The sequence below is a fragment of the Drosophila obscura genome, unplaced genomic scaffold (assembly GCF_018151105.1).
Source record: "Drosophila obscura isolate BZ-5 IFL unplaced genomic scaffold, ASM1815110v1 contig_179, whole genome shotgun sequence".
In the NCBI taxonomy this organism is placed as follows: domain Eukaryota; kingdom Metazoa; phylum Arthropoda; class Insecta; order Diptera; family Drosophilidae; genus Drosophila; species Drosophila obscura.
Genome location: NW_024542766.1, coordinates 7,283,462 through 7,298,647, shown reverse-complemented (window position 1 = coordinate 7,298,647; position 15,186 = coordinate 7,283,462). Strand labels below are relative to the sequence as shown.

Sequence of the window (15,186 nt, the reverse complement as noted above, 5' to 3'; positions counted from 1 at the left end):
TGAAATATATTCCCTTTCATCACACATACGCAGAGAATTAAGTGAAGCGCGCAAGCGCGTAGCTGAAGCCATTCTAATTTAATTTACACTATAAATTTTAGCAATTCCGTTAGTATTTGTATATTTCCTGCATATCTATGGTTTAAAATTTGATACTTACCATATATTCTGCATATATGTATGCAAGTATTTCATTGCAAATTTGCAATTTTCTTGCGATAAGCCAAAAACACGTCCGTGCTGTACGACCGCAAAAGAAGAAAAAGAACGAGTCCAGATGCCGGAAATGGATCTGAGCTGTCAAAGCCTGCCGCAGGGATTAGTGTTGCAAAGCTATGATTATTTGGCATACTAATCGCCATTTTAAATCGAATGATTTTCTATGAATTAAAGAATATATATTAATAATAATATTATTCGTTTATGGAGTAGAATATATTTTCACTAGCGCACGTTCGAACCATATTTAAGCAATTAATTAGTTAGGTTTTAGGGATGAAAAATTCGCCATTTTTGTTATCGACTTATCGTTGAAATCGGTTTAATTTAATTAGTTTAACTGATTAAACTATTAATTGATTTGATTAATAAATAGATTGTATCCTCCTGGCTGGATCTGCGACTCTTTTGGAATATTTTCTTTAGAACAATTTATACCACACTGTAATCGACCCTACGCTTGCACACACACACACACACACACACACATACATATATGTAAATCAAGTATTCATTTTATTAGTTTATAATTGTTAGTTTAGTTTTTAGTTTTGTGTTCGTACCCTTCCGTTTTTATTTTTATCAAAATGAGTCGCCTGATGACCAGCAAGCAGAAGCGTGAAGTCGCCGAACGCGAACGCAGGGAATGGAGCCGAATGGAGCAGGTGAAGAAACGTGAGAAGTTTGGCTACTATGGTAAGGATTATGCAGATATATCTCAACTTTTCGGATCCATTAACCACACACTGCCGATGCCAGGTCCCGCAAAATATCTGCGCAAAAAGACTGAACCTAAGCGCGTTAAAGAGCAGCACAACTTATCGGAGGATGAGGACGAGTTGGAGGAGATGCGGGACTTTATTGTCGAGGAAGAAGAGGAAATTAGCTCCAAGCTGGTGTCATCGCACATCCGGCGAATCTTTGGCTATGACAAGCGTCGCTTCTCGGACGAGACGGACATGGACTTGCGCCACATGGACGCCAACTTTGATCAAGTGCAGAAAGAGGAGCGCGCCAGCATGCGGCTGGGCAGAAAGGAGGATCGGGAGGATATGTGGCTGGAACGTGAGCAAAACAAGCGCAAAAAGATGAAGCTGTCCAGTGCCAAATAGAAACGATTGTATTGATCGGAACAGATTAAAGCTATGCGTGCGGTGTGGTGTGTGTCGTGTGCTTCAGGACGTTGGTCATTTCTTTCTTTCCTCCCTGTCCCTCCTTTTCTGCTCCTCCCGCTCCCGGGCATGTGTCCACTTCTCGATCTTACGCTGCGTGTGCTCCTCGTGCACTTTTTCCTCCCTCGCCCGCTTGGCCTTCTGGCGCCGCAACTCCGCCTCGCTGTGGACAAACAGGTGGCGACACTGGCGACGAAACCAACCCTTTACCGTTCTCTTATTCCTTTTCTGCTTTGGCGACTCCTTAGGAGATGGTGGCGCCTCCTCCGGTTGGCTTTGGGCTTTGGGCAGTTCTTCAATCTTCACAGAACGGCAGCTGGCATCGACCCACCGATAGAGGAAGATAAACGCACCAAAGACCACAAAATATGCCACAACTAGCAGCACCTTGTGCCACCAAAGAAAGACAGCGCCTTGCGGCGATCCAGCGCCTGTGGCAGCCACTTCTTTGGCCAGATCACGCTTCAGCTTGTGACAATCCAAGGCGGTCATGGCATGTATATCCGCTTTGTATATGGCGGGCGTTGCGTCATGCCACCAGGCTGATGCGGCCACTTCCCTGCTGAAGATCTCGCGACATTTCTTGTACACATCATCCATCCATTTCTGGCACTCGGGCCGATTAATATCAATCCTACAAATTGGATTCATAGTGCTACGGGCTTGGATTGAGGTGTTTAATGTATTGTAAGTACTTTTGAATGGTTTACAAAAACCTGCTGGGTTTCAGATGTGCAGGAAGAGGAGCAATGATTTTAGGGCATTAATATATTTATTAATCATTCTTATATTCATATTAATTCTAATTCAAACACCAACGGATACTCTGCTACCCTTATGGGGCACGGTGGCAACCTTGTGCTGGCTTTGGGATCACCTTGGAAACGGTCAACCCAAACAAATGCCAGTCCTTAGCTTTATTTTCATTCGAGGAGTGCCTTTTCAGCCGGAAATTTTAACAGCAAATGCAATCCCTGTATTGTATAATTGACAATAAAAATGAGTGCAGCACCCGTTGAAGCCAAGCCTGAATCCGAGGTAGTGCCAGCACCACCACCAACAGCCGCAGGCAGACCCAGGCCACCCACTTCGCAGCTCTTTTCGGTAAGCAAACGAAGCCCGAAAAAATCTCAACTGATTATATATATGTTCCCCTTCCGCATTGTAGCGCGGCAATCTGGTTAGCAGTCGAACAGGCGGCGGTGGGGATAAAACTGCGCTGGCCAGACCATCCACGGCGGTACGTGCCGTGGGCTATGCGGCCAACAGCAGTGGCTCCGCTGGCCAAAGATTCGATCAGTTCTTTCTGGAGAAGGCCAAACAGCAGACACTATCCTCGGCCAATGCAGCCGTCGATGCAGCCAAGGAAGTCAAGTAGGTTGATTTAGGCTGGTTTCTTGTATTGAATTTGAATTTGAATATTAATTTGCGTTTTAGTCCACAGATTAAGTACAAAAATCTAGAGGCAAAGATTGTGAAGCTACTGGAGGCATCGATTGTCCTGGCCTCGCACAGTGCCAGTGGCGACATCAATGCGGAGATTAAATCCGCTCTGGCGGATGCATTAAACAAGGCCAAGGAGGCCTTCTCCTTGGATCGAACACTGCATCGCTTTCGGGATCAGCAGGGCGAGAATGTGTATCACAATTTTGATTTGACTTATGCTGTAAGTTCTGGAAACTCTCCTTACTGCTGTCTGCTCTATATGCGTCCCTTTTTCAGGTATTTTTCAATCTGGCTGAGCAATACGAGCGCAGTGATATGCACATCGAGGCCCTCAACACGTACAGCATTATGACAAAGAACAAAATGTTTCCCCATGTCAATCAGCTGAAGCTGAATATGGGTAACATTTACTATAAGATGGGCATATATCCGAAGGCCATCAAAATGTATCGCATGGCCCTGGATTCGGTGCCCAAGAATCTGAATCAATTGCGTCTGAAGATCACCGAGAATATTGGCGTATTGTTTGTGCGCATGGGCTCCTATTCGGACGCTGCCTCCAGCTTTGAGTTCATCATGTCGGAGCGGGCGGACATCAAGAGTGGCATCCATCTGCTGCTCTGCTACTATGCCATGGGCGATGTCGAGAAGATCAAGAGCGCCTTTCGCAATCTGTGCGATGTCCAGGCCGTGGAGAGTGAAAGCGATCTGGAGAGTGAGAACAATATAATCAAGCTGCAGCAGCAGGCCGAACAGGCAGGCCAAGCCGCTGGTGTACAGGATCATCTACAAAAGTCCACAGATGGCGGGGCCAGTGGTGGTGCCGAAGTGGCCGTAATCGATGCCGAGGGTGGCAGCACCTACGAGAAGGTGCAGGAGTTCATTAATACCTCTGCCAAGGCAAAGAATCGTTCAGTTCTGCAGGCGCTCAAAACGGATGAGCTGGCTCAGTACACCAAACAAAAAAGGAATGCGGAAAAGCGTTCCATTACCATGATTGTGGATCTAATATCACCCATAATTGAGGAGAACTACAATGACGGTGAGTGTGGTCTAGGTCTGAGCCTAGTCTGTGTTTAGGTATCAAAACTCTTACATTTTCCAGGCTACAACTGGTGCATTGAGATCATCAAGACCTCGAATCTGTCCTGGCTGGCCAATGAGCTCGAACTAAACAAAGCTTTGGTTTACTTGCGGCAGAACGATGTGAATCAGGCCATTGAAACCCTGCAGATGTATGATCGCAAGAGCGAGGGATCCATGACAGCGAGTGCACTGACAAATCTGAGTTTCATTTACATAAGCGTAAGTTATGCCTATAATGATTTATAGTCTAAATAATCCCAATCGTTAAACCATAGTTGGGCAACCTGGATATGGCCTCGCATTGCCTGAATCAGCTGCAGGATATCGGAGCTCTGGAGACAAATGCCTTGGCGCTGATCAATGCTGGCATTGTGGATATGCAGAAGCAGAACCTAAGCGCCGCCAGGGAGCGCTTGGAGCGAGCCTTGCAGCTGCAACCCACAAGCTTTGAGGCCAACTATAATCTTGGTTTGGTGGCACTCGCACAGCAGGACTATCAGCAGGCGGAGGAGCAGTTTGAGCTGCTGAAAGCACAGCTAATGGTGCCCCATTCGGTGCAGCATAGCCATGTCTACTATCAGCTGGCAAAGTTGCAGGAACGTCGACTCAGCAATGGCTCGGGGCTAGTGGGGAGCGCCTTCAAGCCAACCGCAACGCCGGGAGCACTGCAGGCGTATCTGCAGGTGCTGGGCATATCCGCCGCCGACATCGATTCGCGTCTGTTTGAGAAGGTGGGCTCCATGTACGAGCAGATACAGGATCATCAGGAGGCCAATCAGTACTATAACGAGGCGTATCGCATCAATATGAGCGACATCAGCATTGCCAGCTCCATTGGCTCCTACTACATCAAGCTGCAGGCCACGGAGAAGGCGCTCTACTACTACGAGCGAGCGGTTCTCGCTGATCCCAATGACCCCAATCTCATGCTGCGGATTGCCAGCTGCTTCCGCAACTCTTATCTGCCGCCCAAGCAGTATCTGGGCATGTTCGAGAAGATCTATGCACGATTTCCGGATAACCTTACCTGTGTGCGTGCTCTGATGCAGGTGACCAAGAGCCTGGGTCTCACTGATCTCCATGAGCGGTATTCGCTGGACTATGCCCGACTCCACAAGCTGCAACAGGAGCGACAGAATGAGCAGCGATACCAGCAGCAGCGTCTATCATCGGCTACATCAGGCAGCAGCCGCATGAGGAGTAAGCAACTTGCTGGGATCTCTAGGAACCCTCCTTACCTGACAATCCTTTTTGCTTTTTCTAGCCATACGACCATCGAATGAGGAGCGTCTGCAGGAGAACAGCGATCTCTCTGGTACCATGGCATACAGACAAAGTTCTGCCACATTTGCAGGTGATTTAACCATTCGGAAATGTTATGTTTACTCCCTTTAATATATATTTTTGGCTTGGCAGTGCAACAATTCGATCCTTTGGGTCCACCAGCACAGCGTCCACGCACTGGCATGTATCGTGGCCAGCACAGCAAAGACGACTCCGATGATGATGCGGAAATGAATGCCGAAAGTTTGTTGCCCATTTAAATATCAAAATAAATACTTATATAACATATAGATTCCAATGTTGGTTTTAAATATTATTTTTATTTACGCTTTCAAGGCCAATAATACAATAAATCTGTGTGTTGTGTGTGTATTTTGATAATATTACGTTCAAAATTTAAAAATGATGTTCGTTCTAGTTGGAAATAGCTCGACCCCATAATCAACTATTAATTTCATCAGCCAATAGCGTTGAACCCCCCCTTTGCTCGTTTTCACCTTTTTTTTTTCGGAGTGTGACACACGCTAATTAATTTTACGTGATATATTGAGTAAAATGTGTGTGTGTGTGTGTGTGTGTGTGTGGTGTGCTTCTATTGCAAGTTTAAAATTTCAGGGGGAGGGTGGACAGACGGAGACGACAATTTATGGACACACATTACATGGGGGACAGACACAGATTTACACAGAGCTTCTTCCGATTGAATTCTTTTACATTTTTTCCCCTTTTCCTTGCCACTTTCATTCTCTTTTTGAGCGCGTTCTACGATTTAGACGAAAACAAATACAAAACTGAACAGAAATTTTCACGAAACAAGAAATGGATCATTCCTCCTCACATGCTCACAGACGACGGCTTCCAATTATCTTCTATCAAAATCAATCTTAATTTTCTCTCTGATTTCAAACACACACACCAAAACGCTTTGCTATCTCTCGTCCTCTTTTTGCTCTCTTTCGATCTCTGTTTCAATCCCATTCCAACGTGCCCTATTTGCTGGGGGTGCTATTCCTCCTACTCCCTACTTAGAAGCTCATGTAGCCGCTCGAGTTGGAGCGACGGCGTGCGCATAGATACGAGATGAGAACGACCAGAATTAAGGCGGCCAGGGCAATGCCAACAGCAATGGGCACCACATCCGAGGTCTCCGAGCTATCACAATCGTGTACGGTGGAGAAGCCGGCGGCATTTGCACCACGGAATGCCTCCACCTGCACGTTGCTAACGCTGAGCCATCCAATCTCTGGCTTCAAGTCCACAGTCTCGGTCAAGTTTAGCTTCTGAGGGCGTGTGCAGTGGTAGGACATCTTCTCGGGCGTCTTAAATTCATCACTGCCGCGATGAATCAGCTGAAGAGTTTGGTTCTCTGCAAAAACAAAAGGACTATAAACATGCATCTCTATACAGAATGGAGGACTGCCTACCCTTGGCATCGGGGAAGTCCTCGCTGAGCACAGACAAATGGATTTGGATGGCGGACAGCACAGTGGTTGCATTCTTGTTGTCAAACTGCATCACCATCGATTGGACAGAGGTTGCGGGTCCCCAGCTCAATTGAATACTTTGAATCGTCTGGCTGTCGCACACATGATCTCCAATGGTGGCATTCGAGGGTATGTTGTACAGGCCATGTGCCATCTTTCCCTCTGTTAAAAGAGAATGAGAAACCATTAGCAAGGCATAACTAGAAGACGGATTAAATGCTCACCCTTGGTCTCATAGGTAAAGTTCAGTTGGGCGGCCATGGTGAGCAGAATGCAGGTTGCATTCCATGTGCCGACCTTGGGCTCAGGATATGGTTGCGGTGCATGGGTAGTGGTTGGCACTGGCGCAGGTGTAGTGGTTGTCTTTGGTGGTTCAGTGCTGGTGCTGGTGCTAGTGCTGGTCGTCGTTGTTGTCGATGTGGAGCTGCTAGAGCTGCTGCTTGTCTTCTCAGTGGTCGTCGTCGAAGTTTTGGGTGCTGCTGTAGTGGTGGTTGTTGAGGTGGAGGTGCTGCTGCTGCTGCTTGGCTTCTCTGAAGTTGTTTCCAGAGTTTTTGGTGCCTCCTCGAAATTGGCATCCTTCAAACTAATAGAACTTTGCGAGTGAACTGTAGGAAATACAATAAGAGACGGTTGATATTAAAGTTCTTTGTCTACAAATTATCTTATCAGCATGTGTTGCCTGCTTTAATATTTAACTTGGCTATTGTTGTTGCTACAAAAGATCAGGAGAAGAGTGGCAGACAGGGACCGGCTTACATCAGTCGGTGCTTTGTTTCAGGTATTCTAAAGAGTATCTACAGTTCATTCAACTGTTCGTACCTGTGCACTGAAGAACTATAACAGTTCCTAGCTTTCCCCAAGAGTGCGCATACAATTGCTATGTGTTTAAGTTAATTCCGGGGGCCCACAGAGACGAGACGACCACCCAGCTCTTGATTATGAGGTTTTGCTGGGATTGCATCTTCTTTGTTGTTGTTTCGCTACGCCATTCAAGCCTTTACTGGATTGTCAACAGGGTGACTCACTTTTCGCTCGATGAATAATTCATTGAAGCTTTGGAGCAATAAAACTGATAACGAAAGTATCACGATTGGGCAGGTCGGGCGGTACGGGAAAAAATGCAAGCAACCCAATAGAGGGAAACAGGCAAATGTGGGGGGACACATTCGAGCGAAAAACTGTTGGATTAAATGAGTGCTCAGGCATGAACCGAAATTCCAAAGAATTTATCACAAATAAATGGGTGCATTTACATATTTTAAATAATATACATATGTACTGTTCTTCCTGTTTTGCGGCGACAGATAGCTGAAACCCTCCGAATGCAAGTCAACAATTTTATCTATACCCTTTCAGACTCTGCCCGTTGATCATTCCCTTGGCATCAGTCATGTGTTTTTGTAAAAACAATGGAGTGGAGTGTCGAACATCTAGTAGTAGTTGCTGGGTGGGGCATGATTCATCGCTGTCTTAATGGAATAATTGTTGTTCAAAAGGCAGTTTATTTCATTATATTTTAACGCAAATTTTGTTCTGTTCTGGTATCTGGCTTTGAACCCTGCGGCCACTCCCGTCCTTTCTGCGGTTACAGTCCTCCCCTCGCCCTTTTGGGGCCTGTTCTAGTTCAATGCCATTTTGTAATGCAGTCCAGAGAGATGACCTTTAAATGCAAGTTAAGCAAGCAAACAGAGAGACGGAAAGAAGACAGACAGACAAACAGACGGACGGACAGACCCAACACAGCCTGGCATGGGGCGTGTCGCGGCCCCAGACATGTAATACAGAGAAAAACGATGGGAAAATAAATCGCTTGTGGTAATAAGATTTATTTCGCAACGGCATGCAAGAAGAGAGTAAATGGGAAAGAATGCATACAAAACGAGTGTGGAGTGGACTAATTGGCGATATGTGAGGGCCTATAACTCGGAAATGTTATGTGGGATACAAGTCGGAAGCACGAAAAGTAAAACATAGAAAGTAAAACTAAGCTTCAATCTCATGCAAGGCAATCTGCAAGACACATTGACCGCAAAAGTGAGATTAGCGGCCAAACGAGGACTTCGAAGAGAGATAAATGAATCTTTTTAACACCTCCTAAATATCATTCCAGTTACGAATCAATGCGGAGCTATCCACAACTGGTTCCATATGCTTCTCTGGCTAGTTTTATTTGGAATACGTTTTGCACAATATGCAAAAGCGTAAACATATAGAAGAGGCCGGGACTGCAAACCTTATCAGCTCGAGACTCCGAGACGGTTGCATTCCGAGTTTTCCACGACAATTCGAAACTATTAAACAGATTTCTATGTGCCAACATAAGGCGGGGTGAATGGAATGCAAATATATATGAGGCAGAGCAGATTAGGAATGGAAAAGTCCGAGAATTGAGAAATAACAAAAACCACAGGAAATCCGAGACGAGAACCAATTGGTATTAGTGCTAGAAGGGAGTTTACGCGTAACCACTATCGCAAAACGCCCCCATATTGGCGGAAGCAAAGCAGGGCGTCGCGGCGATAAGGGAAGAACAATGAAGCAAAGTTAAGCAAATAAATAACAATTTAGTTGTTGCTGTGAATCAAATATAATTATATAGTGCACAATAGAGGGGGTGGGCAAGACGAGTGAAGAAAGAGCACAAGATGAGACGAGAAATTGAATATGCCTGCATCGCAAGAGAGAGGATAGAGAAGAGAGAAAGAGCGGGTGCAATGAAATTGCTTTATCTGGATGATATTTCTCTTGTTCCCTTGGATGCAGGTAGGCAGCCGGATAAGCGCGCAGTGGGAGGGGGGATGGGGGGGTGAAGACAGAGTTGACTGCATTCCCTCCTTTGGCTTGGAACGGTTCTAAGCCACCATTTTGTGGAGAGGAACCGTCTCCGAAGAACAAACTAAGGTCAGAGGAGCAAAAGAAAGAACTATGAGCAGAGGGGGAGAAAGAGGGGGAGGGTGACCAAATCGCTAATAAATCTAGATAATTCTAGCATTTGCAGTTTTTACATTGCACACTGAAACACACACGCAAACACACACGGTACAACACATTTTTTTGCCTAGTAAATCGCTTAATTATATTCCAGCGCTGTTTGTTTTTAACTCTTTCGCAGATAAAAGCAGCTACAACAACACACAAACAGCGGGTTACGTGCGCGTACAAGCGAGACAGCAAAACCAAAAAAAATATAAATAATTCGCGATGAATAAGCAAATTGAACAAAGGCTTCCAGTGCGACGCAGTTTTCTGGTGAGTGGGGTGTTAAGTTCACGTAGTTTTCTTTTTCAGACTCACCTGCGCTGCTCAGCAAAAGCAATGTTGTGCCTAGCAGCACCAATTTGTGGGCGAACATATTGTAACTTTCTCTGCTCTAGGGTTTTATGGTTAGATTTAAGTTTTAGCTCTGCTTTGCTCCTGCTCTTCTTTTTGGATGTCGAACGAATGGCACGATAATATAGTTGTTGTTTTGGATGTCAAATAGAGGTGTCAAAACATCCAGGGCACTATCGATACTATCGATATTTTGCTGCTAGCCTCTACTATCGATGGTGTTGAGACTATCATGATAGTATCGAGCTACAGTCGTTGCGCTTTTGATATGTTTGGATTGTTTGCTATAAAATACGAAGACACATTTGTAAACAAATCGACAGGTGGCATCTAAATTTTACAATGGACAAGTTCCTAAAAGGTTTCAATGGTTTTTTAATAATTATTAGAGCTATCACGATAGTATCGATTGTTTTTTTCAAAACATTCAACGTTGATATTCCTCGATTTTGATATTCCGTTTAATATTACTAGCTAGCTGGGATTCTCAGTCCTAAACAAATAATTTTATCCGATAAATACATAAATTTTCTGCAAGATTGGCAAGTTTTCACGACAAAAAATCGATATTAACATACCAAATGAAGTATCTGGTCATTGCAGATTCATCGTCGTGCGACCACTCAATTCGCTTTAGCGATAAAATAACAAAACAAAAAATATAATTACTAGCTAGTTGGCCCTCTCAGCCGTAAAAAATGTAAGTCTGTTTCGGAAGAAACCACTCTTCCTCGTCAGCGATCTTTACTTTTTCAATAAAGAAAAAGATGGTAAATCGGACAGCCTACATTACTGCAGGTGCTATCATAACTTATGAGTAAGTTTTTAAATTAAAGGGGTAACGCTTAGCATTTTTTAATTATTTTTTAATCACAGAAGCCATCGTTTATTATGCCTTTTATTTTTTTGGCATATGGACAATTCTTTTCAAAATATATATTTGCCCTTCCTTCATCCATTGTTCTTTCTTATTTTTCTCTTTTCTCTTTATGTCTAATTTTAAGTTTTTAGTGTTTGTCATTGAGCCATTGAGTTATAAGAAACAAAAACTTTTATCAAGTGCTCTAAGATTTGTTGTCTATGGGAAGAGCATGGATCGGAAGCCTTAAACAAATTTGCATCAGTCCTAATGCATTTTTCAACAATATTGTTTGAGCATGGAGTTTTACTGAAGATTTCTGAAAATATTCCAATGTGTTGTTCCATTGAATGTTCAAAAAGCGCTTCAGTTGGATTTATAATTTTTCCAATTTTTTGTACATCTGCAATCACTTTTCTTTGAGAGATAGTGCATTCAATATTTAGCTTGCACAGAACAATTCCTAAAGTGTTTCTCACATCAGAGCGCTCAGCAATTTTAACAATTGGTCGCCGTAATGTTTCTGTTTGAAAGAAAAGTAAGCATTCTCCCCGGCCCCGGCCGCCGTCGACGCCGTTCAGTTGAGCTAAATGAGCGGCGCGGCTAAATTATTGAGCACAAAATAAATATATATATCTTATTTTTAAATTGACCTGCCAAGCTACATATCATATATTGTTGGATTACATATCATTTTATTTTCATTTGTTTTTATTTTCTAGAGCGAACAAACTTTAAGGTAAATTTAAAATTACCCGCAAAGTCAGCCATTTATAAATGGCTCATTTTGAGCACTTTGCGTCCATCCTTTTTCCACCGAGTTGGCATCATCTCATCTGCCTATCTGGTCACACTCATTTTTCTGCAAACCGGCGCCGGTTTTTGTTTAGTGTTTACTTTTTCCAGAAGAGAATATGAATTCTGAAGATGAACCAGAACAACCAAAAGCCGACAGCCCTCCTCTACCTCCATGGGACGAGCGTCCATGGAACAAAGCCCTGCCCGTTACATTTAGAACATGGGTTGAAGTTTATGGCCATGCTTCCAGCATTTCCGCAAGTTCCAGCGAGGTAAAGTAACATGTAACATATATATTTTATTATATTATATATATATATATATATATATATATATATATATATTATATTTATATTTTCACTTATTTATATTTTCTAGAGCGAACCGGAATCCGGTTTCGTAAGATGCGAAAGATGCCGAAGAACTACAGTCATGGAAAAAATAATAGAAACGGCATGCGCATTCAAATTTGAAACCAAATATTTCATTTTTGGAGCAAATTGTTTGAATAAAAACAACTGTGCTTAGCTTCAGGATAATGGGTGTTTACTTTGGATTCTCTTTTGGGCTCCTTTCGTAAAAATTATAAGCTAGGTACACTAATTTGTAGGAAGATCACGTTTTTGTCTTGGAAAAAATAATAGAAACGCATTCCAATTTTGTTCTTATATTGTAATAAAACGGTTAAAATCGAATTATATAGGTAATATATTATCGCCAAAAGACAAAAGAAGATATGAAATACCTATTCCTAAGGATTCCGTTTTTGTTGTTGTTATTATTCGGTTCAGAATGGGTCTTGGAGTATATTGTAGGGATATTAAAAAAAAACATATCCTAAATCTAAAAACTGAAGGCCACACAAGGTCAGATGGTCACAAATATCTAAAATGGATTTTAAAAAAGTGTTTACTTCGATTTACTACACAAAATAACGAGACACACGCGTATGAAAGCCCGCAACATGGGTTCATTTCGACAGGCGCATTGTTCGAAAATCCAAAAAAAATCCCTTTCTCTCGTTGATAGATCTGAAAAATGATCTTAAAGAACGGGTTAGTAGTCGTACTATAAGGAATAGGCTGATTGACGTCAATTTAAAAGGTCATATAGCTCAAAAAATATAACACTTCTTTCCAAAAAAAGTTTAGAAACCGAGTAAATTTCGCGAAGGTGCATTTATGTCGTCCAAGTTACAAAAATGTGTTAAAGTCATATGAAACTAAGGTAAATGGGCTTATATTTGTTGGGGAACTTCATATTAGGCATCTTAATACTACTTCTCCAGACCCAGGTGTTCTGTTAAAGCGGGTATGCATGGTGGTGGGCACATAATGTTGTGGGGATGCTTTATCCATTCGATTATTGGTCCAATACTTTGGATATAGAAAAAAATGTGTGCCTCCGACTATGTAAATATACTCGACAGTATAATTCTGAGTAGGAAATACCATTAAAGTGGTAGTTCGATCAGGATAATGACCCGAATCACTCCTAAATGCTGACCAAGAAATGGTTCCTGGACAAAGAAGTTTCCCTGATGGATTGGCCTGATGGAATATCAGACCTTAATCCTATAGATCACCTTTAGGAGACTTAATGAAGGACTGGTGGCTAAAGGACCAAAATAGGAATGATTTTTGTCAAAATGTTAAGTCCGATTGGTTCCCATGGATCCACCATTTGTGACGAACTGGTGGATTCCATGGGTCGCAGATGGGTCGAAGTCACTAAAAATCACCTTGTCACTTCCAAATATGTAGCTATAAGTTAACCTACTAGCCTTTGAAGCTAAGAAACGGTTTTTCAAAGCTTTAAGTCGGCCGTTTCTATTATTTTTTCCAGGCCCTAAAAATGAAAAAATTTATTTTGCTACACTAATTTTATTTAAATTATTATTTTGTTATGTTTTGATACATAGCTGTATAGACTATCAATCAAAATTATTAAACTTACAAAATAAAAATTTTGACTGAAGAAATTTGAAAATGCGAAAAAAATTGTCGTTTCTATTATTTTTTCCATTACTGTATGTTGAAAAGATCTTTTACAGAGCACGAAAAATTTTCCTGTGAATTTGGGCAAAAGAAAAAAAACTTCGCATGTCCATAATGTTCATATAAGAGCCCTCATAGAGAAGATATGAGAAGGCATATCATGAATGTCCATGAATGGCACGACGAACCTATCGTAATCTCCGGGTCGGACTCGGAATCCAGCAGCAGCTCGGTCTCCAGCTCCGACAGCAGCGACGACGACGACGAAGTTTGTAAGTACGAACCGAACATTGTTCGAACAATGTTTTACTGATTCATTTTTCTATAGATCAAGATGTCAAGAAACTCTTTTGGCGCCGCATCAAAGCCCCTGGAGCCCCCAAACTGCCATTGGCTGGCTATGTGCTGTTCACGATCGAAAAATGCAAGGACGCCTGGCTGGCACGTGAGGCAACGTGAGGAATGGCAGCGGCTTTCAAAGGAGCGCAAGGCTCCCTACATGGAAGCGGCCGCCAAGGACAGAGCTGAGTAAGTGAAGTTAAGTTTACAGTGCAATAATATTATATTCTATTCCTTCCAATAGATACAAAAAGAAGATGTTCCGATTCTTCAGGAACAATCCACAAATTTTGAAAAAAAAGTTGGCAAAGCTGAAGATGCCAAAACGACCAAAAGAAAGGCCACAGCAACTAAGAGGCAAAACGAGCACACTTCCGACTCAGATGATGATGATTATGATGACATCCCAGATGACCCAGATGATGTCCCACCATCCAAGGTTATCCGCTTGGGTGCTGCTGGCAAAAATAAGGAGCCAGTCGCGGCTACAAGCAGACGTTTGTCCACTGAGAGTGTTCCTCCACTGCCTCTCAATACCTACTCAATACAATACCTACCTAGCGCCTACAAAAATATCATGGACTACGAAAGCGACCAAATATGCAAACAAATCCGTTCGCGACTGGCCAGGTCGATCATCAAGGGAAATGCTTCGAACAGCAAGGAAATGCTGGAAGAGTGCTTCCAGAAGGAGACGAAACTGATACAGGAGGAGTCGATTAAAATGAAATGTTTTCGCGTGCACGTGGAGGAACGCCTTCAGCTTGTCGACAAGCGTCCGTACGAGAAATACGAAAAATATTTCTGCAGATTAGATGATGCAGAGTAAATAAAATAGCATTACGTGTTCTGTTCTGCTATACTATATAATATACTACTACTATATACTATATTATTCCTAATTGCATTAAAATGTAATAAAAATAGCTATGCTATGTAAAATTATTTGAATTATATTATGTAAATTTCAGGCCATAGCGACGATGCAAAAGTTTCATTTGACTGTTTCGACTTTAAAGTATAATATAATTTCCCCTATACCAAAACCGGGAAATATCATACAACAACATATTTATTTATAAATAAAATAAATATAAAGGCAGTCTGTGTCGTGCCACAGAAAATGTAAGGTTAAATTGAATGCCGGTCAGCACTGAAAAATGTGTGCTCAG

General features: G+C 42.6%; 4 protein-coding genes across 4 annotated transcripts; 2 read left to right on the top strand and 2 right to left on the bottom strand.

Moving 5' to 3' along the window:
- Positions 1–729: 729 nt before the first annotated feature.
- Positions 730–1,400, top strand: LOC111076859 (protein SPT2 homolog). The gene is made up of 2 exons (XM_022370878.2): positions 730–915; positions 979–1,400. The coding sequence occupies exons 1-2, from the start codon at positions 807–809 to the stop codon at positions 1,329–1,331; spliced, it is 462 nt and encodes a 153-aa protein (XP_022226570.2). The 5' UTR covers positions 730–806; the 3' UTR covers positions 1,332–1,400.
- On the bottom strand, positions 744–2,087 carry LOC111076858. Its single transcript, XM_022370877.2, has one exon. The coding sequence runs from the start codon at positions 2,040–2,042 to the stop codon at positions 1,407–1,409; it is 636 nt and encodes a 211-aa protein (XP_022226569.1). The 5' UTR covers positions 2,043–2,087; the 3' UTR covers positions 744–1,406.
- On the top strand, positions 1,479–5,505 carry LOC111076856 (intraflagellar transport protein 88 homolog). The gene is made up of 9 exons (XM_041592324.1): positions 1,479–1,568; positions 1,640–2,495; positions 2,560–2,765; positions 2,829–3,057; positions 3,114–3,879; positions 3,943–4,142; positions 4,199–5,123; positions 5,188–5,277; positions 5,340–5,505. Exons 2-9 carry the CDS (start codon positions 2,391–2,393, stop codon positions 5,465–5,467), a joined length of 2,649 nt encoding a protein of 882 aa, XP_041448258.1. The 5' UTR covers positions 1,479–1,568; positions 1,640–2,390; the 3' UTR covers positions 5,468–5,505.
- A 6-nt stretch (positions 5,506–5,511) lies between these two features.
- Positions 5,512–10,147, bottom strand: LOC111076857 (lysosome-associated membrane glycoprotein 1). Its single transcript, XM_022370876.2, has 4 exons — positions 9,986–10,147; positions 6,916–7,296; positions 6,632–6,853; positions 5,512–6,573 (listed from the first exon to the last, which is right to left on the bottom strand). The coding sequence occupies exons 1-4, from the start codon at positions 10,041–10,043 to the stop codon at positions 6,233–6,235; spliced, it is 1,002 nt and encodes a 333-aa protein (XP_022226568.2). The 5' UTR covers positions 10,044–10,147; the 3' UTR covers positions 5,512–6,232.
- Positions 10,148–15,186: the final 5,039 nt, after the last annotated feature.